At 34.0% G+C, this 23032-nt stretch overlaps 1 protein-coding gene across 1 annotated transcript in view; it reads right to left on the reverse strand.

Annotated features, from left to right (window-relative positions):
* Window positions 1–23032, reverse strand: part of Eaat1 (Excitatory amino acid transporter 1) — a 144119-nt gene continuing 121087 nt past the window's right edge. The window contains exons 3-8 of the mRNA XM_089639017.1: window positions 18247–18326; window positions 16755–16938; window positions 10451–10684; window positions 7716–7907; window positions 5785–5919; window positions 1–3135 (exon numbers count right to left, since the gene is read on the reverse strand). Of these exons, the coding sequence (XP_089495143.1) occupies window positions 2961–3135; window positions 5785–5919; window positions 7716–7907; window positions 10451–10684; window positions 16755–16938; window positions 18247–18326 (1000 nt within the window). The 3' untranslated portion in view covers window positions 1–2960. The remainder of the gene's footprint in view (window positions 3136–5784; window positions 5920–7715; window positions 7908–10450; window positions 10685–16754; window positions 16939–18246; window positions 18327–23032) is intronic.

Consider the following 23032-nt stretch of genomic DNA (forward strand, 5'->3'; position numbering starts at 1 on the left):
TACTGTTTTCAAATATTTTTTAACATCTTTATTAATTTCTAATGTTATTACACAATAATATAAGATTTGATACATTCATATTACGGCTATATAACTCCTTGACTCGGTTTATCTACAGCCAATGTATTACTGATTCTTTGAATAAGGCATTAATTATTACAATTTTATGGGTCCCAAAAAATATTGAAAAAAGATTTTTAACCTTTACAATACTAGCCCTTTGCAATGCAATCTTTCTGATACATATGCGCTGGCCACGGAGAAAAGGTTAAAAAATATACCTAGTATAAGTGACATATCCTTCGATTGTTTGATATTATGGAAAAGAGATTAGTCAGATCTGGTAAATAAGTAATTTTAGTGTTGTCTAAGATAATGATTCTTAAATATTCGTAAAAAATAATACATTATAAGTAAAAAAAAAAATTTCATAAATTGACGATAATTATAATTATCACTCAATTGGCACATAGCGCCTTATGTTATCATTACTCACTATTCATTTTGTGTAACAGACTATCTTTGAAAAAGATTTTGAAAATATCTACGTACTACGAAAACAGTAGTATACAACTTGTATAATATAAAATATTAGTGTATAAGAAGAATATCTAACTTAACGAACTTTAATGAAAACTTAAAATCAATTTATAATGAAAATAATTATTAATTAAATATCATAACTTTTAGTTTTCAATTAAAATATATTAAAGCTCTCGAGTGAAAATATTCGGCTTAATGGGTTGTGTTACCAATTGTACTGGTGTTTTATATTCTGGTTGGTAAATTATTATTTCTGAGTCACTTTTAGAGTGTTGGAACACTTTACACTACTAACATTATTATTATTAATAATAAACTCTGAACAATTAAGTCTAATGACTTACGAATACAATATTAAACATTGATCGACGACTATGTTAATAATATAATTACAGGTGTCAAACTTTGTACATTATCAAGATAGATCATCCCGATTCAGACACAAGCTATTTCACCATCTTGCCACATTACGTAAACCTAGGGAAAGTAAGTATTGAACGTTTTATAGCGGACATTGTCAGCCAAAACACCCATTTACTGGCTTCCATGAACCTTTCAAGTCTCCCAAGTTATCATAATACACAATTGAGTTTTTTTTTCGTATAATATGGCACTTTTAGGACCAGTTTTTCAGTTGCTTCTAAAGTTTGGCTTGATGTGAGTATTTGTATAATCTATGATTTTAATAAAAGAACATGCTTCACGATACACTCAACACTATAAAAAACCAAGCTGTCTTTAAAACGATTCAAAACATCAATAATGTGGCTTACTGCGATAGAGATTTCGGGGTGTTCGGTTTTTTATGCGGCCATTTGCTTAAATTAATATCATGCGTTCAAATACTAATAAGAAAATATGTGAACTGCTAACAGCGGCTTAAACCCAATGAATCCACCTTGATTCCACCATTTATCCCATATTTTTAGGTTACATAAAAAAGAAATTAAAAGATTATTAAATTTATAATTCATAAAAGTCACCTACCCAAAATTGTTTAGCTATCGCTCGAGTGGTTATTAAATTTACAAGTTAATTTTTGTTTTTTTCTGTTAAGTGTTGTGTAAGTCAAGTTAATGTAAACTGTTGTCAAATGTGCCTGGTGTGGGATGCGTTATACTAGCGCGTCTGCTAAATGAACTACTTCTACTGTAGATAACATTGCAGCTTAAGCCGTGGTTTGAGTAATAATTACCCTTAAGCCAAGCTTTGAAAGTAACTGAAAAACCGGGCCTAAGTTATCTCAATAATTGTAATAATAATTCTTACAGTTTTATACAATTACATAACATAAATTAGCTGCTTTTAGTAATTGTCTTTGACTATCAAATTAATTATTACAATACAAATAATATACTAAAAAACTAAAGCTTTCTTTTCTTGCAGATGAATTAAATTCACAGAATTATTTCTCTAATACAAAACATTTTACTATATTGATTATTGTTGCAGGTTTTTAGCATTTAATGCTGGATTTTATTTATTATTTGAAACTGATATCAATTATCACATAGAATTCCCCTGCCAGGAATAAAACTAATTTAAAACTTAAAAATGCAAATTTTAAACTTTACAGTATATTATGTAATGCAATAGATACACAACTGAACGAGGTCCAAGATACAAAGATACAGGTCACGTAATTAGAGTTGATCCAAGCAATACGCCTGATGCTAGTAAAAACCCCAAGGGCGCCGTGTTAGGTATTATCAGCACCTTGGCTCCTTGACTCCTTGGTAAGTCGGCGTCCTGAGCCGATTGCTCCAATCGCATCTGCACAAAGCCGGCCAGCTGATTTTCATTTTAAAATTGGAACTGATGTGTTATGAATTCCGACTATCCTGTGATTTTTCATGGGTCTCACCGCTAGTAAAAATGAACAAATTTGATTTATGCTGTATGAAAGCAATGCATATTTGTGGGTACTTTATTCGGGTCAACTCTGGTTGCAATACCTATTTAAGATTTTAAAAAAGAATTATTATTTAAAACTTGATTAAAATGGATGGTTGTTCGATGTGTATACAAGGTTTCTGTTTATTGCCATTGGAATAAAATAAAAATTGCGATTAAAATATTTAATCTTTTCAATGGTGATAAAAAAAGCCTTTTCAATGCAATCTATCCCACGTTTTAAGATAATGTATGCGTTTTTGAAATTTCATGGATCACGTATATGAAACCCGCGGACGGGAACACCCGTCGATGGATCACAAATGCGACAGCCGCGTAAATCAGGTTTAAAACAACAACAAAAACTAACAGCAACGCTAAAATTAACAAAATGGCAAGTGGACATCCGAGTTCAATCATTTCTCCTCGCACAGAGATGAAGCAAACTTAATACTTTCAATCATTTGCTGAACAATTGTTGAAATAATGTTTGCACGGAACGCACTCTTGTTCGTCAAGTAACTTTAAATGCTCAACTTGTCATCGTTGTTGACCTTTCCAAGTTCCTGGAGTTCATGAGGATCTGCGTTAGCCTTGTCGTGCTCCAAACCCTTCTCGATGTCGGACTTGGACAGGTGAGCGATGATGATCGTGCCCAGCATGTCGCACATCACGTTGATGGTTGTGCGGAATCGATCGCTGGAATGGAAACAAGAAAAATAATTAAATAAGTGTCATAATAAGTACCATAATATGTATTTGATTGGGTGGTGACTTTGATCACAGCGGATATTTGCAATAATTCACACAAGCACGCAGAAATTACTCGCTTCTTTATAATGGTTTTTTTTCCAGCAACGTTGATACAATAAGGCTACTAAAATAAGTGTCAAATCAGTTGATTTCTAATTACATATTATATTCAAACAATAAATTGTCAGTTATAAATATGAGATTTTTTTTTGTAATATGTATATTTTCACTAAATACGTTTTATAAATTCTTCAAAGATTATAATAGATTTCCATTGCTTGTATTGTAAAGTATGTAAGAGTCAGTGTGTTAAAAAAAATTGGATTTAGTATTTCTTGTAATAAGCGTACAAAAAACGGTATATCACAGTCGCCCCAATCCTAAAGGTGACTTCGATCAACATCTTTTTTGACCTCCCCAAACCACATACATTTTTTAATATTATTATGCCTATGTAATTCACTAGTTTAAACATGTGCAATAACAATGACATAAAATTTTTCCAAAGAAATGATTTTATAAAAAAGTTATTTAGTTTCGAGGTTGAAAAGTGATCAGAGTCACCCCGTTTCATGGTACGTAATAAATGCATGATTACAGCGCTGTTTCTCAAAGTGGGGCGTGCACGCCCTACGGTGGGCAAATTGGATGTTTTGGGTGGCAATGCTCAAATCATTAATTATTAATATTTGTAGATTTTTTTCTTAAGTTTAAACTCGGCGGACATTGTAATCTATGCATTCATAGTTGGCGTTTTTGTAAGTCATGCTTCAAAATACTAAGACAAACTATTTGTTTGCGCCTGTACCCACGTAATATGAATATGAATAAATAGTTTTGAATGTATACTAACCTTTCAAGAAAGGCATACAGATACAATATTGTTTATTTATTTATTTTTTCATGTTCTCCATAAAACGGTTATACACCAATATATCATGGAGAAGATTACAAATTAAAAAATTTACAGAGGCAGTTTTACTATTTTGTGACATGTGTTAAAAGATAGTTACTGAATTGTCTGTAGGTGACATTGAAAATGTCGATGGCTAATGCAGAATCGTTAAGCAGTTGAGTCGCTCTGTGTATTGGCGCGTTCTGATAGGCAGAAGTCCTCGCTTTAGGAGCATATAAGAGTGCATGGGATCTCCCTCGAGTATAATTGTTAGGGACATAAAAGTTAACCTCTTTCAACATAGGCGGATTGTGTATTGTACCAGAGTATTGTATAGGTGATTCGAATATTGTATTTGTATGCCTCTCTTAAAAGAATTGAGTTTTTATATGTACAAAGGTGTATTTTAATAAAATAATAAAATGAATGCCACCTATAAATGCGTAGATTATAACGTAAGTTGCGTTTAACCTTAAATGTGAAATCAGTGATCTTAACCCTACAGTAAATTTATCTCATTTGTTCAGTTTGCAATGTTTTCTGTGTATTTCAAATGCGGTATATACATTTTATTTTTTAATTTTCTGTAAAAATAAGCATTGTTTTAGAAACTAGATAAAATTATCCTTTCGTTGTATGCATTCAAAATAAACATAACGATTTCTGAATAATAAAATTTTAATATCAAACGTGAAAAATGTTTTCAAAAACGCTAACCACATTTATACTTAATTTTTTACTCCAATCATAGAAAAATTGAGAGAATTCGATATTTCGAAAACACATTCGTTTTGATTGGGGAATTTGTAAGAAAACTGTACCTTCACTTTTATCTCATTTATATAATAAAAATTAAAAAAAACAATTTTTAATGTTAAATATCAATTTTTCTTTTTGGATAATATTTTAGTATTTTATTAATGGAATCCAGTATAATTTGAGGCAAAGGGGCCGTTCAAGTATTATGTAAGCACTATAGGGGGGCAGGGGGGTCTTTGCTTTGCTTATTTTTGATGACATGGGGGGGGGTGGGGGGGGTGGAGATAGTGATTAAGTCAGCACTGCTCAGCAGTAGTTTTTTTTTTTTTACACATTGTCTATGTTTGAAAACCGAATACATATTCGGGGATTCCCACTGTGTCAACAAAGTTTGTTTAAATGAATATTATGTGCATTGAAGTCCTCTATCCTAAGTCTATTTTATAAATGCTGCTTATGAATCAATAAAAAAACAGAATACATTAACAGAAAAATGCATAAAGGTACCAATTTTTACGTAAGCATGGGAGGGGGGGGGGGGGGGTAAGAGCTTTGCTTACTTTTGGTGACAAGGGGGAAGAGGGGGTAAATAATTGTAATAAATCTGCTTACGTAATATTTGAACGGCCCCAAACTGGAAAGAATTATTAATTCTCTTTCTAATGACAAAAAATTATGTGCTTTCGCATGATGGAAAAAAAAAAACTTTTATAAAATATGGATGCCCGGTCATAAATGACCCTCAAACGCTGGAAGGGTTATAATATTTCATACTCACAAGCATTATTTCCTTGGCGAATCAATAAAAAATCGGTGAACTACTAGCAAATCCATGGTAGATTATTCAGTATATTATTCAGTATAGATTTCTTGGCGTATTAAGGGTTAATGTATAAGTATAGATCTTGAGTTAACATTTAGATATAGCTGAACAAACTTACAGTAACCAATCGACTGCAATAATGATGGTGACATCTTCAGCGGGAAGGCCGACGGTGTCCAATACCATCACCATGGTTACCAAGCCGGCCTGAGGGATACCTGCCGCTCCAATACTAGCCGCAGTCGCCGTCACGCTGAAATCATCAAATAATAGCATGTTATAGACCAGTGCTTTTCATTTATAAATGATTTAAAAAAAAATAGAATAAAGAAGAACACGGGAAAAGAAATGTGAACACAGGCATCCAAATTAATACACTTGGCCCAGCATAAAATTTCGACAAGCTAGAGGCAAAGCATATGATCATATTTTTGGCAGCAGAAGGGTTAGAGAATGCTTTGATTAAACTACAAAATCAGTCGTACATTGACTGCCAAAGAGCAGACATTGAAATAACTAGACCATGCGCATTAAAGAAAAGTTAACTAAAGTAAGACAAATGTTTGCAGCGCTGTCCACTGTGGGACTTTTCTGCGCAGGATCTGAATGTTCATTCTTAAACGAATCTCCTGGCATAATGATGCAAAAATTGAATGAGGTGGGTAAATTATAACCCATTTGCAAAGAGTCTAAATAAATAATTGGAAACAAAGCCCGTAAACTTTTATTTACCCAATTTGGAATGTGTAGTTAAGTTTTTTATGGAGCCATTATAAAAAGGACTAGTGATTCGTAAGCAGGTTTTATTTTCTGGGACCGAATGGTGATATTAAAATCCGAGTTGCGTGTATACTGTCAGATTCATTTATTGACAATTGCTTAAATTTCAAATACAGAAATTCGTTTCATCATTATCATGAAATTTTCATATCGATTGACTGAAATGTAGATATATTATGTTAGACGTTGTAAAAGGGACAGAGCGCATTCTAAATGGGTTAGAACCGAAAGGTACTAAGTCAGCGGTGACAATGATTTCAAATCAAATCTTCATTGAAGGCATTTGTAGTGTGTATTATCTATTTAATAGTCAAATGGGATAATTTTCATATTGTGATGTCACAAGCCAAATAACATTAAAAAATCGCAAAATCTGATTTTTTTCTAGTATTTTCATATTCTCAGTTTGAAGATCGATTCACTTGTGTTACCAGTTGAAAATACATGCAAGAGTCTGATTACAAGAAACAATAGTTCAAATTTTATATGTGAAATTCTCTCTATAGGTGTTTTGAAAAGGTAACCTACCTCGTCTGATAACTGTGACAAAACAAAACACTTTTGAGTTTGGGTTAGTTTATTAATCACTTTCCAAAAGTATTCTTTTTTGTCTTATAACCTTTGAATACAAACTTCCTAGGCTGAAAAATTCTTATGCAAAGAACTGCATAAAATAAATCACTAGTCATAAGTCTTAGTTGTAAGTAACTAGCTATTAATTTAGGGTATAAGCCACTAGTTATACGTCTTTTGTAAGTCACTAACTATTAATCTCAGATAAGTCTAGGAGGTAGGGAATTGGTTGAATTATAAATTTAGTTGTTAAGGTTAAGCTGATTTTTTCACGAAAACGGCACTATAGAAATGATAAGCACATTATTATTACTATCAATTTACCCTTCATATGATTGTTGCGATTGTTATGAAAAATTGCGCTACTATTATCCAATTATGTATTTTGATTATACTATCATTAAATCACTCGAGCAATGTGGTACTGCATTTTTCGAGAAACATTAAAGCAATTAGAATCACATTGTGCTATATCTGTCATTAACAGACTCATTATATATTTTTTTCTTTTATGGTCAGACATGTGATATACTCTAAAAAATATGTTGAATATCAAGCGGAAATATTTCAAAATAAATCTGCAATCTGACAGATATTGTAACATTATTTTATATTGTCTAGACCCGAATGATAAATTATGAAAAAAATGAATAAATTTTCTCTGCATCACATAAAATCTGACATAAATATGCTTACCAAATAGCGACAATGTTTCCAAAAGACAGGGGCACGCTCCTGAGCTGGGCAATAAAGATGGCTGCAACCGCCTCGTACAGGGCTGTGCCGTCCATGTTGATGGTGGCTCCAATGGGGATGGCGAAACGAGATACGCGCGGGTCAATGCCCATCTTGTCGCAGCAGCCGATGGTGACGGGCATCGTGGCGGAGCTGAAAGACACACGCATTGTAAAAACATACTTAGAAGAATGTATTAACACACTTAGAAACATAAAATTCTTAGAAACATGTTATGACTCATTTCGGAACATTTTATACTTTTGAAAGTGGCAATAACTTTGTGGTTATCCCATTATAAATAAAATAAATAATTTTACTTTGCTTGAACCACTATTAATTACAATAAAAACATATAAATTTGTTTTTGACCACTATTGTTTTATTTTCACTCTACCGGTTTCGGAAGAACTCTTCCTTCGTCAGAAGAATATTAAAAACTGATCTACTACACAAAATATTGACATATATATACAAAAATGTTAAGTGTTTGAGGGAGGGGTGGACAAAGTGTAAGGGGTAATTACGGGAATTCTAGACATATTTCCTATTCTAGACATATTTCCAGTTAACCGCTCTGTTCTTCCTGGAATTACACCTTTAAAAGGTGATATAAAGTCATTAAAAGTGATGAAATAAAAACTAGGTTGGATTGTTACATATGTAACTATTTAAATAGTTACATAGGTATAAAAAACTAGGTCAAATAGTTTTCAAATAAATTTTGTTTCATCGCTTTTCATAATTTTATAACACTTTTTATATGTGTGTTGAATTTTCATTTTGATGAGTTATCCAGTCATTTTTTAAAAGCATGAAATAGCACACTTAGAATAATGTGATGTTATACTTAAAATGGTGTGATAACTCACTCAAAACATGTTATGACACAATTAAAAACATGTATTAACACAATAAATAGAATCATGTAATCTCACACTTGGAAACACATAGTAAGTAAAAACACGTTTGGAAAAATGTAATAGCATATTTAGAAACAAGTAAATAACATAGTCGTCATTTTAAGTGGCATGTGAAAAAAAGTTTAAAATGTTGTCGACTTTTGTTTATTAGGAATATTTCCCAGAATTATAATAAGCAATATGTTATATTGATAGAAGCAAAATAAAAGAGTGGTCATCAATTCATTTACAAAATGTTCTCATTATGTAATATAATGATGTATAAAATTAAACATTGTGAAGAAGCGTTTTTTGGGTGGAAATTTTAATTTAAATATCAATGACAAATTTGTATGCTAACGTAAGTTGGTATTTTTTTAATTTGAGTTTTAGTATTTATTTTAATAAAAAAGCGTATATTTCCGTACTTATTATTTGCCATACCTCTTGATAAAAAAAAATCAGTTGGTTGGATATTTTCACCTCAAATTCAAATATATGTTTGCTTGAAAGCGGCAATGCAGTCAAGATCTAGTTACTATTTTTTTCATGTCTTCTCTACTTTAAAGTGCAGGTCCAATAATCCAATTCTTTCTTATTTCTACAATCACAAAAATAGATTCCTTAAATGGGCTTTATATCATAATTTATAAGACAAATAAATAAATTAGTACATACTCGTACTAAATAACTAACTAACTAACCATCACGCCGTTTCTGCAGGGATAGGCAGAGAGGACGGACCGCCAAACAACTCACTTTTCTTGCCTCATTCACATTCATACATACATACATACTCTTCTATTATTGTGACTCTTGACATGGCCCGACTCAACTATCTGATTCACTTGATCGTGCCAAGTCTTCCTCGGGCGTCCCCGACTTCTGCTACAATTCACATTTGCATCATATATTCTCCTTACACTCCTTTCACTCATTCGCTCTACATGCCCAAACCATCTAAGCGTCCCTTTGTTGATCTTACTCATTACGCTTACATCAGCCTTGTACTCTTTGCAGATCTCCACATTTCTCACACGATCATACATGGTTTTACCACACATACGCCTCAGATCTCATTGCTATATATAACTAAAAATATATTATTCAGTTTGTTAAGAAGGTGACCGGGTATCTCATCAAAATGAGAGTTCAACAACATGAATAGTGATGAAGCTATGTTAAATAGGTTACATAGGTAATTATTCAACCTAGTTTTTGTTTCATCACCTCTAATGACTCTCTTTCTAAAGGTGTGTTTAACTGTCATTTTGATGAAATATCATGGAACCTGTTAAGATATAATAAATCCAATAATCCCAATCTCAATCCTTGACCTCAATCCAGTTGTGTATGAAAGGAGCCGCGCAGTCGTTCCTCCTAAGATTTGTTTGAATTTCATAACCACTCCAGCTATTGGATATATATATATATACATTTACCATATTACTTAATTCATATCATTCCCCAAAAAATGTATCTGGAAACATATAAAACTGCTTAGTGCGGTTTAAAGCCAATGAATCCACCTAGATTTAACCATTCATCCCATATTTTTAGGTTCTATAAATTTGGCACATTACGGCAAGCGATCGCTCAAAACGTTAATCGTAAATTGCTCGAAAATATCAATTTCATTGATCGTACCATACTTTAGAAATCAGTTCTGATTCAATTACATTGTCTAATACTTCTAAATTAGACTTTTAAGATGGGAAAACTAGACACGAAAGAGTTGTTAGTAAATTAGCTGAAGAAGTGAAGATTAGAAGTACTCCAGTCTACTCAATATACCTGGAAGCCGTTCCAAAGGCAGTTGCCAACGTCTGGCCCATCTGCGCTAGGTAGCTAAATGGCAGTTTCCTGGTGGTAATGAAGAAGATGACTCCCAGCGTACCAAAGCCGTGCAGGAATAGGCCTATCAACACGGTGACGAAGTACCAGCCCAGCTGCCCCACCATCTCCGCGAAACTCGGAGTCTCCAGGATCTTGGCCATCACGAGGAAGAACACTCCCACGGGTGACATCCTGGAACATACAAATAAATGTGTCAATATAACAGTTAAGAGTTTTCTATTTTAAAAATGGAAGTTGAAAAAGAAACTGGACACTAAGGGGCCGTTCAAGTATTACGTAAGCAGATTTATTACAATTATTTACCTCCTCTTCCCCCTTGTCACCAAAAGTAAGCTAAGCTCTTACCCCCCCCCCTCCCATGCTTACGTAAAAATTGGTACCTATAATATAGGTCCTATATACATTTTTTCTGTTAATGTATTCTGTTTTTTAAGCGAGTACATAAACATATTAATTATTTATGGGAATCCCCGAATATTTATTCGGTTTTCAAACATAGACAATGTTTTGGTTGCCAATGTGTAAAAAAAAAATAACAACTGCTGAGCAGTGCTGACGTAATCACTATCTCGACCCCCCCCACCCCCAATGTCATAAAAAATAAGCAAAGCAAAGACCCCCCTGCCCCCCTATAGTGCTTACATAATACTTGAACGGCCCCTAAAACGTTGGAGGAGAATCTGAACACAGAAGAGTTGACTAGAAAAGAATTAAAAATTAATTAAAAAGACAGAAAAGAATCGGAACACAAAATAGCTGTCTAAAAAATAGGACATTAAATAGCTGATAAAGAAACTGGACACAATAGAGTAGACGGAGAAAATATACACAAAGACTGATGGAGAACCTGGATAAAAAAAGTTAGTGATGAAAATTGACCCAAAAGCGATGGCAAGGTAACTAAACACATATGAGCTGAAGAACTGATAAAGAAACTGGATGCGAAAAATCTGATGAAGAAACTTATCATTGGAGAAACGATGAAGAAATTGGAAACAAAAGAGTTGACATATAAAATTTTAACAGATTAATGAATACATAGAACACAAAATAGTGAACTGGATCCAAAACAGCTGAGGGCGAAAATGAAAGTAGACACTAAACAATAATACCTACCGTCATTGATTACACAGATAGTGAATACGCTCCACATTAAAACTTCCAAAACATTAGAAAATTGCAAGTAAACACAACATAAAGTGTCGAAGTAGTTAAATCACTTCATCTTCGAAATATTCAATCAGTTAGATTTTTAAATTATCGTGTGTGCTGTGCAGTGCTGTGTTTTAAAAATATTAAAATAACAATTTTCAACTGGTAAACATACCAAACGCGCATGCGCATTATCAGTCCGTCATTACTATCGCCATTGGTCGAAAGTGTCGTCACTTTTGAATAGTGCTAAACAGTTTGCGGGAAACAGGCGTTTGTGTATAAACTAATTACGAATAAAGTTAACATATTTTTAACTCTTTTTAAATAAATTTTAATATGGATTTAAACGAGAACTCTCTTAACTATATGACCAAGGCCAAGGATCTACTCTGTTCGCTGATAAAAATTATTAATGACCCCGGCAACAAATTTACGAAGGAGCAAATGGGTAAAATTACCCCGATAACAACGGATCTGTTAGGAACCACAGGATTGATGGCTGTTCGTATGGGAATGTTGGAAGGAGAATTGTCAACATTAAAAAGTGTAACGGATACTCAGTCTATTGTTACTAACCCGACAAATACTTCATCTTCAATAAATGATTTGCTCGCAGAGGCCGAGGAAAGAAAAACCCGGTCAAAGAACATTATTTTATTTAATGTTCCCGAAAGTATTTCAGAATCAACAACAACAATTATTAAAATGGACAGCGATAAAGTAGTTTCAGCGATTAGTGATATAAATAATGAATTAATACCGAGTGTGGTTAAGTCGTACAGACTTGGAGTAAAAAAGTCCAACAAAATTAGACCGATTAAGGTCGAATTCAATGACTCTGTCTCGGCTCGTGAGGTTTTGACCAGGAACGCAAAACTGAAAAACGGTATAAAGGCCAGTAACGACCAAACACCATTGCAGAGGACTCAACTTCTAGATTTACGCCAACAACTCGAGACGAGGAAGAACAACGGTGAAACCAATATAACTATCAAATATGTGAACTCTGTACCTAAAATTATTGAATGTGCGCCAAAAAACTGAAACAACAAAAAATAAAATGCTACTACCAAAATGTGAGAGGGATCCGCACTAAACTTCCCATGTTGCTGACTTCGGCGGCAACTATCAGCAGTGATATCTTCATTTTAACCGAAACATGGCTCGACTCAGGAATCAATTCTGCCGAATTAGGCTTCCCTAATTTCAACATCTACCGTATGGATAGGAATTCTAAAACAAGTGCCAAAACGAGAGGAGGTGGTGTAGCCATTGCTATCTCAAAAAATCTCAGTTCTTCAAAAATATCCACAAAAAACACATCCATCGAGCAACTATTTGTCAATGTGAACACTTCTAGAGGTAAAATAATAGTGGGATGTGCATACTTACCTCCGAATTCTGATGTCCAAAGCTACAGCAATCACTGCGACGAGGTTGAATCAATTTGTGCTAAATATCCTAATACTAAACTACTTCTAGTTGGTGATTACAATCTGCCACATTATGATTGGTGTAATATGAATTCTGTCAATTCTTGTTCTAATGTTAATATTCGTGTTATTAGAGATATGGCACTGTTCTTAGGTCTAACACAGTGTAATAATGTTCATAATATAGGAGGTCGTACGTTGGATTTGGCACTGTCAAATGTGTCTGACATCTGTGTTGTGAGAAGTACCGAAATTCTATTACCTGTCGATGTTTACCATCCACCACTAGAAATATGCATGTCTAATCTTAAACCAATTCCTATCGTAAAAAAGGTAGTAGAAACTCGAAATTTCAAAAAAGCTGACTATGTTAAAATTTCAAATTTCCTTAAACAGACTGACTGGTCATTCTTTGATAGCGACGATGATATTAATGTACACCTTAAAAAATTTTACTTCATCGTTAATTCTGCAATTGAACAATTTGTTCCTTTAACGACTTACAGAGAAACTCTATACCCTAAATGGTTCTCAAAAGACCTGATAGACTTAATTTACCTCAAAAAATTATCTCATAAGAGATTCAAACAAAGTCGCCTGGCCATCGATTATACTGCGTTTCAAAAATTGAGGGCAGAGTGCAATAAGCTCTCCGCAAAATGTTACAAAAATTACATTAGTGATGTCGAAGGCTCTATCATGGACGACTCAAATTTCTTTTGGAAATATGTTAAATCCCAAAAAGAAAATGGTACTTACATACCTAGTAGTGTGTCATTCGATTCTAAATTATCCCAAAATCTTCAGGAAACTGTTAATCTTTTTGCTGATTTTTTTAGCGGCGTTTACATTAATGCAAGTGAAGACAGCAATATTTCGTGCTTTGATTTGGTTGAAACTCTTGATATATCTGACTGTAATGTAACCATAGACGATATTATATCTAAGCTGAAGAGTCTTGATTCCCGAAAATCCGCAGGACCTGATAATGTTCCGCCCAGGTTTTTAGTAAATTGTATGCATACATTGTCATATCCTATTCATAAGTTATTTACAAAGTCACTCTCATCAGGTGTATTCCCGGACCTTTGGAAGTTTAGTCTTTTAACGCCCATTTTCAAAAAAGGTAATAAGAGCGAAGTAACAAATTATAGGCCAATATGTATAATGTCTACTTTACCCAAACTTTTTGAAAGCCTAGTACTAGATAAGTTGATATCCCGAATCAATCGAACCATCTCTCCCCTTCAACATGGATTCATTAAAGGTAGATCTACTCTTACCAATTTGATATTGTACACGAATGATATTGTTAATGCCCTTAATGCATCACATCAAACTGATTCCATATATACTGACTTCAGTAAGGCATTTGATAAAGTAAACCACAAAATATTATTACGTAAACTAAAATTGTTGGGAATAAGAGGGAGTATGTTGGAATGGTTTAAGAGTTATCTATTAGGAAGGTACTTAGCAGTCAAGATTGATTCGTTTACTTCTTATACATTTGCTGCCTCGAGCGGAGTACCACAGGGATCTCACTTGGGCCCAATATTATTTTGTTTGTTTATCAATGATATTGTTAATATTTTTACTAATGTTAAAGTCCTGTTATTTGCCGACGATCTGAAGATATACAGAATAATCAAAGACGATGACGATCGCGCAATTTTGCAGTTGAACCTTAATAAACTATGTGCGTGGTGTTCTGTCAATGATTTGCAACTAAATTTAGGTAAATGCCAGATTATCAGTTTTTACAAAGGCAAAAATCCACTTAATTTTTCCTATTTTATGAATGGTGCTAATCTTCTTCGTGTATCACAGATTCGTGATCTTGGTGTTATATTCCACGAGAGTCTACAGTTTAACGAACACATCGATGAAATAACAAGCGATGCGATGAGAATACTAGGTTTTATTTTGAGAATGGGAGCAAATTTTAAAAGTATGTCAACATTAAAACATCTGTATTGCTCGTTAGTACGAAGCAAATTAGAATACAATTCCACCGTATGGTCACCGTACTACAAGGTCCATTCTCAATCATTAGAAAAGGTACAAAATAAATTCCTTCGGTACATTAATTTTAAAATGAAAATTCCAATCGAATTTATAAATTACAATAACTTGCTTGCTGAAACTAAACTTCTTAAATTATCTGATAGAAGAGTGTTAATTGATTTGCTATTTTTATTCAAAATTATTAAATCTTTAATTGACAGCCCTAATTTGTTGGAACTTATTTGCATTAATGTTCCTGCTAGGCAAACTCGCAGTAAAGATACTTTTAAATTTAACAAGAACCTCAACACTAATTATTCTATTTTTTCACCAATTCCTAGAATTCACAACCTTGCGAATAAATACTGTGAACTTATAGATATATTTGGTTTTGACAATTTTGTGAGCTTTAAAAGGCAACTTATTTCGATTCTATCGGCTAATAATTAACTTTTATAGCTTTAATAATTTTATTACATCTTCTCCCATTCGAAACCTTTCAAGTAAATTATATCCATATTTGTTTGTTTTTTATTTGCTCTACTATACACTTATAATTGTATGCATATACCTACTAACTACTTTTTATACATAACACTATGTTCCATCTCAGATCTTATTATTTCTTATTCATGTCGATATTGCTAAATTCTATTAGTTTTTGCTTTTTACAGGTGCAACTCTTATTTTGTTATTTTTTTTTTAAATCTCTGTTATAATGTTCTTTACCTCACGAGTAAGTTACACTCTAATTTATATTGGTTTATCGATTTGTTAAACACACAATTAATACTGGGTTTAAACACACCCACTTACTTACTTTTTATGTTGAACTTTCTTTTACTTACTATTTCATGCTTGGGTATATTTTATATTGAATCCATCTTATTAGTGTTTTGCTAATTTGCACAAAATTTTATTATATGTGTTGCTTTCTTACAATTAACTCCATTTATCTTCTTATGTTCAATTATTGTAATCAATGTAAATGTATATTTTCATGTAAAAGCCCATTAGGGCGTAAATAAAAAAAAAAAAAAAAAAAAAAAAAAAAAAAAAAAAAAAATAATAATAAATAATAAATAAAGGGTAGTTGATAAGGTAACTATAAACAAATTAACTGATAATTCAAAAGAGCTGAAAGATACAAGGATTCGAAATAAACTGGACACATAAAGAGCTGAAGAGCATACTGAAGAAAATAGATTAGATTAAAGAGTTAGTTTTTTTAAATGAACTTCACACAGGAGGTTCTGAGGAGGGTGCTGTTTGGAGGGTGTTTTTAAGGTAAGGACCTAGAGGAAGGTTTGGGAAGGAAAAATGTAGGAGTGGTGGGTAGGAATCTGTGGTTCAGAGTGTCCAGGAGTAATGGACGTATTAACCCAGACCTCACACAGCAATGCGAGGCGATGGATCGAGAGAGTGAAGCTGGAGAAGTCAAAGGGTCTCCCTCAACCAGCCTCTCCCGATCTGGCTCATAGCTGGTGGGCAGGGAGAAAGACCCCAAAGAACTGGATAACCCTCACTCCATGAACTCAGGCACCCCTACTAAATCACTAAACGGTGTTGTTATCCAATAAATGGTTCCCGTGGTGGCGGCAACCATACCTGCCTCCCAAACTGCTGTTAAGAAGTAATGGACTCACCAGATAACCCAGTTGGTGATGATCATCATGGCTTCGGCAAGCGAGACGAAGAACTCTTGCATGGGCTTGGCGGCGGAGCGCATCTTGCCGATGGTGATGCCGAACACCACGGAGAAGGTGACCAGGCCCAACACGTTGGTGCCATCAGCGTATACATTGCCGATCTTGTAGTCAGTCAGTGGGGCTGGAACAAGATAACTCATTACACAAATGTTGGTACTTATCTTCGTTGCGCTTGCAAAAACGGCTATGTGCAAGATTACAAAATTAATCTGCCTTTAGTATTAGACTAGGATGGAATTTACTTTTCAAAATTGTACTCTCCTTCGAAGTGTTTTAATTGCCTTTTGATTACTTTTCCAAAAATTTTATTAACTTCTTTTTAATATTGTCCATTTTCTTTATTGCTGGTGGTATAGACATAAATAATAAATACATTATACAGTTCAGTGGAGAGGTTATAATAATAATATGTAATGATCTTTATTAAAATACCAGCTCAAGTCCCTGGAGTTTACACAAAGTTTTTCGAAATCAGATAAAGATGATAATTTTCCACTTATTTTGAACGTCAAGTAGGCAAAATTTCACTGAGAAGTATCAACATGTTGCTTTGTAATGGGTGGTAAAATGGTATGGGGGGTTGTTTTTCGAAATCTCATGTAGATAATGACCTTCCTACTGTTTTGAAGATCAAGTGTGCAAAATTTCATCAATCTCTGAATAAAACTCGGGGGCTTTAGAATCACAGGGGCCTAAATACAAAAATGGTGTTTTGAGTTAAGGCGAAGCTGCCAAATCACTATTTTGATTAATCTTATTACTTAATTTACATAATGTAAACTAATTCGTTATATTATTCGTTATACGCATTGCGCGTGACAGGTCCCAATGGAAATTGTTAGAGGAGGCCTATGCCAAGAGGCAAACTGAGCTTCGGGATATATTATAACAAACGAAACATTTCTAATATTAATATACCTAACAGAAGTTCAGAATAAAAGGCTTATTATTATTATTATTAGTTTACATTATGAATACCAAAAAATATGATTTAGATAAATTGAAGGTTTTCCTATCGTTTCGCTTGTGTAGAATACAAATAAAAAATAAATTACTCAGTTAAAAATATGTAAACTACTAAAAATATTTTTTTTTTAGTAAAAAACTTTAAAAAAAACAGTATTACAGCTAAGATTATCTGTGACAGTTTCACTTGATTACCTTTTTGCTTTCTTATAAAATTATTTACAAAATAAATAAAAACCAGTTTTGTGCTTGAAATCGAACGTTTCTAGACTCCGTTTGTCAAGCGATTTCAATGCCTATTACCTACAATATAATGTATACCAAGAATATACACATTTTTGGCTTGTAGCTTTCTATTAAGTATTATATCATTAAAACAACTTTCCATTATTTGTTTCATAAAATAAATTATCCCACTGACTACCCCTAACCTCTTAATTAAAATAACAATATATATATTTACCAGATATGTTTTCGGGTTTCGTTAAGATCGTTCTGTACTGGTAGATTGTTGCCTGCATCAAATTTGGCGGGAACACATTTCTGAAAAAAAAAATAGAAAACCAAATTAGTACGGATTGCTATACGAGAGACTTAGCCTTCAACCACGGAGGTTAAAGTTATGTAACTATCTTTTTGCCGGTTGCAGGTAACTAATAGGTAAAAAATATTTGTGTAAACTGATGTACAAAAAGAATAATGTATGTTTTGGTGTTTAATGTGGATGAAGCAAGGAGTGTACGCAAACAAATTGCTTTTTGCCCGTTGCAGACAACTAATAGGTAACAGTAGTAAGAGATTTAATACTTGAATGTGGTAGAAGCAAGGAGTGTGTGCCTATATATATTTATATTTAATATTCTAGCGATTCGGTGTAAATATATGCATTTTTCATATTATTTGATTAACACATTCTTTGCGGGAAACGAGAAAACTCGTCATACGCCTTTTTACAGTAGGACGCGGGAGACGAGTTTACTCGTTTTGTTGCGCAAAGCGGTAAGGAGCGGGAAACTTGTAAACAAGGGGTTCTAAATGGGTGCGGGGTCATGTGTTTTCTATTGTCGGCGGTACCCGATCTATCTACCTGTCAATACAATGAGTTTGAAACACAACAAAAAAATTAAATAAATAAAATCGCTGTCGCGTATGTTCCACTCACAAACTACGCAGTGAAACGCGGTACATGTGCAAGTTTTGCAATGTGCCCCTGCATAAAGGAAAGTGTTTCGAACGCTATCACACATTGAAGCACTATTAGGTTATAGTTTTTTTTATATGTATTGAAAATTTCTAAATAATCTTGTAATTTTGTATGAATAAATTTCGATATGTTATTTCGATTGTGAAAAACTGTTTTTTCTATGATTCCCAAGAAAGTAGAAAATTTTGTTCATAAAAAAGGAATTACACATACATTGCTAAGTAAATAAATAGAGACATCTTTTTAAAGTAAAACACTGAAAGTTTCATCGAAAAATATCAAATAGATCAAAAGATATGAATATTTTGCGGAAAGTCTAATTTTGGCGCTAAAATTTAAAAAAAAAACACCAGTGCTTCGCCCCCAATTTGGCGGTAAAATGCCCGACCATATAGTCTTAATATCATTCCTGAAAATATTGGTAGGGAAGCAAATGAACTGTTTACTGCAGTTTAAAGCCAATGAATCCACCTAGATTTTGCCGCTTATCCCATATTTGTAGGTTCTATAAATTTGGCAAATTATGACAAGCGATCGCTCAAAACGTTTTTACGAACTTGCCATAATAAGCCAAAAATCGCTCGAGTTGATAACCCATGTTGATATGATGAACATGTTTTAGTCACATGTGATTCTAAAATTACACAAACCGTCAAAGATCAAACTATATTTATTGGACCATTAGACATCAAAGCACCGCCTGAAAATGAGTGTAGTCCCACAGAGGTCGCCGGACGACCCCACGTGTCTTACCATTGCACTTATCTGCAATTCCCCACAGCGGGTTATTATGCATTATCCGCTAGGTGCTGCGAGCTGCGAACTGAGCTGTGTCCTAGTATAATGTCTGGTATAATCTGGCCCACTGTGCGGCAGTCATTAGCGTGAGTTTCACGGATCATTGCTACCAGTTAGCGAGCTCATCACGCAGGATGCTACTCGTAGGTGCCATTTACTATGTAACTCTGTACTCGAGGCCTGACTCATGATACTGACATGTGATAGTGTATGGGGACGTGGGGTGTGTGTACTAACTGCAAGCCCTCTGGGAGAGTTAGGTAAAGGATAAACGATGGATATGTGCTTATCGACTCTTCAGTTACCGCTTGAAAATATTATCTAAGCTCACTTATGCCAAAAGCGAGAAACCTGTCCTAAAAGAAATTCTGTTTTTCATGACGCGATCTCATTGGGCAAACATCTGGCAAATGGTGTTGATGCCACGAGGTCCGCCAGGTGCTCTGTAATACAAACCACCGGATTTATTTACCACAGAACAGTGCGTTTACCATAGATTCGTGAAATGGCCACAGATTTGTGCAACTACTCAAAATTCTTGAAATGGCCACAGATTCGTGCAACTACTGTAAATGCGTTAAACGGCCAAAGATTCGTGCAATTACCCCAAATCCGTGAAATGGCCACATATTTGTGCAAGTACCACAAATCCGTGAATCTGTGGCCATTTCACGGATTTGTGGCCACAGATTCCTGCAACTACCGTAAATGTGTTAAACGGTCAAAGATTCGTGCAACTACCCCAAATCCGTGAATCTGTGGCCATTTCACGGATTTGTGGCCACAGATTCATGCAACTATCGTAAATGCGTTAAACGGTCAAAGATTCGTGCAACTACCCCAAATCCGTGAAATGGCCACAGATTTGTGCAACTACTCCACATCCGTGAAATGGCAACAGATTTTTGCAACTACTCCAAATTCTTGAAATGGCCACAGATTCCTGCAACTACCGTAAATGTGTTAAGCGGTCAAAGATTCGTGCAACTACCCCAAATCCGTGAAATGGCAACAGATTTTTGCAACTACTCCAAATTCTTGAAATGGCCACAGATTCGTGCAACTACCGTAAATGCGTTAAACGGTCAAAGATTCGTGCAACTACCCCAATTCCGTGAAATGGGCACAGATTCGTGCAAATATCACAAGTTCGTGAAATAACCACAGATTGGTGTAACTATCACAAATCTGTGAAATAACCACAGTTTCATGCATCCATCACAGATCTGTGAAATAACTATATTCGAATAAAAATAGATTCGTGCCGCCATCACAAAATCCGTGAAAGAACCACAAATTCACGTAACTATCACAGATCCGTGAAAAAAACACATACGGGTAACATTAGTGTCAATCAGTGAGAAATAGTTAGGATGCAGGCGAATTCTCAAGTTATTGTTTTACAAAATTATCTTTTAATTACTGTCTGTATCTGTGTTTTCTCCTTAAATAAATAAAAAAATAAAAATAAAAATTGTAAAACGGGTTTGCTAACACATTGAAAACCCATATGTTCAACAATGCAGCTAATTCTGCTATAATAGTATAAACCTATAGTCCTCGACAATCTCCATATTTAAATAATATTAAAAATAAACAAATAAAATTTTTGATTTCAGCAATCATTTTCATTTTTCGTCTCATTTACATTTTGAACAAAAGATTTTGCAAATCCTCCACAAATACAACGTACTACTTGTTTGTCATTGACCCCATTGACGAAAATACGTAAAAAAACTAGGTGAACAGACAACACGAATCTTCTTTATTATTAATCTGGTCTGATTTTATAAAATCTGTTCCAGACCGTCGAGACGGCATTAAATCCAAAATAACTTTGAACGACAGATCGTAAAAAATCGTAAAAACAATTAAATTAATACTGCCGACTTTCAAATAAATGTATTTCTAAATTATTCCCTCTAGAACAGTGAAAATGTCTCCGGGCTTTGTGCCAAACTATTTTCTAAAGTATAAACTTTCCAAGTAAAACTTTTAGGTTAGCTTAAAAAATTGGCCTTGGGTTACATGAGAAATTTTCAAGTTCAAGATATTATTTATACATAGTAGTTTGTGGGTTGCAAACGTGGTCTCTATATTTACCTTTGTTCTAGGCTGGACTGTAAAGCTTTTTTGATTTTGAATGCGCAATGAAATACAAATAACGTTAAAAGAAACTTCAGTCTTTTTGAACCTGCGTGGGTTGTGCCACTTTTTTATTTATTTATTAATTACTTATTAATTTATTGACGCCCTTTAGGGGCTTTTACACACGAATAGTAAAAATTATACAGTATATCTATAGGGTTTTCCAATAAGAGGTGTTATTTTGAATAGCCCGCTATTTCGGTAGATGTTACTTTTTAAGCTGTCATTTTTTGACATTTGACAAGTAGAAACTACGCCATTAATAAAAATGGAACGATACACGCTTCAACAACGCATTGAAATTATTAAAATTCACTTGAGTGAATCAAATGCAAATCATCTTGAGTGATGAGGCCCATTTCCACCTCGGTGGCTTCGTCAACAAGCAAAATTGTCGCATCTGAGGCTCGGAAAACCCAAAAGTTATTATTGAAAAGCCTCTCTATCCTCAACGTGTAACTGTTTGGTGCGGTTTATGGTCCGGCGGAGTCATTGGACCTTACTTTTTTCGAAAATGAGGCTGTAGCAACAATTACGGTGAATGGATTGCGCTATTGAGAGATGATTAATGATTTTTCATGGCCGAAATTGGATTGTATTGATTTGAACAACGTTTACTTTCTACAAGACGGCGCTACATGCCACACAAGCAACGAAACCATTGATCTGTTACCATTGAATATCAAAATAACACCTCTTATTGGAAAACCCTGTACTAGTGTACGGAATGCCAACAGGTGGTTTTCTATTAATAATATCTATAGTCATTTGATCTGAAGATTTTATTTTTATTAAACCAACGTGTTTTTGTAATAGTTGTGGTTTTCATTGTGTGGTTCGTAAATGGCTCAATCTTCTATCGTTACGACCGTAATAATATTTTTATGTGTATTTATTAATAAGACAGTGGCAAGGTTCATCAATCTTGAAAATATACGTCATAGTGTAAAAGATTCTGATAATCCCTAGACTCCTACGCCCCAGATACGTCTTTAAACATTTTATTCTGTTCAAGAATAAAAGGTGAGACAAGAAGAGCAAAGGACAAGAAGGGACGAGAAGATACAATAAGATGCAAGAAGAGTCAAGGCAAACCACG

This window comes from Hesperophylax consimilis, chromosome 13, assembly GCF_061612785.1.
Source record: "Hesperophylax consimilis isolate HC1 chromosome 13, BYU_Hcon_1.0, whole genome shotgun sequence".
Taxonomy (NCBI): domain Eukaryota; kingdom Metazoa; phylum Arthropoda; class Insecta; order Trichoptera; family Limnephilidae; genus Hesperophylax; species Hesperophylax consimilis.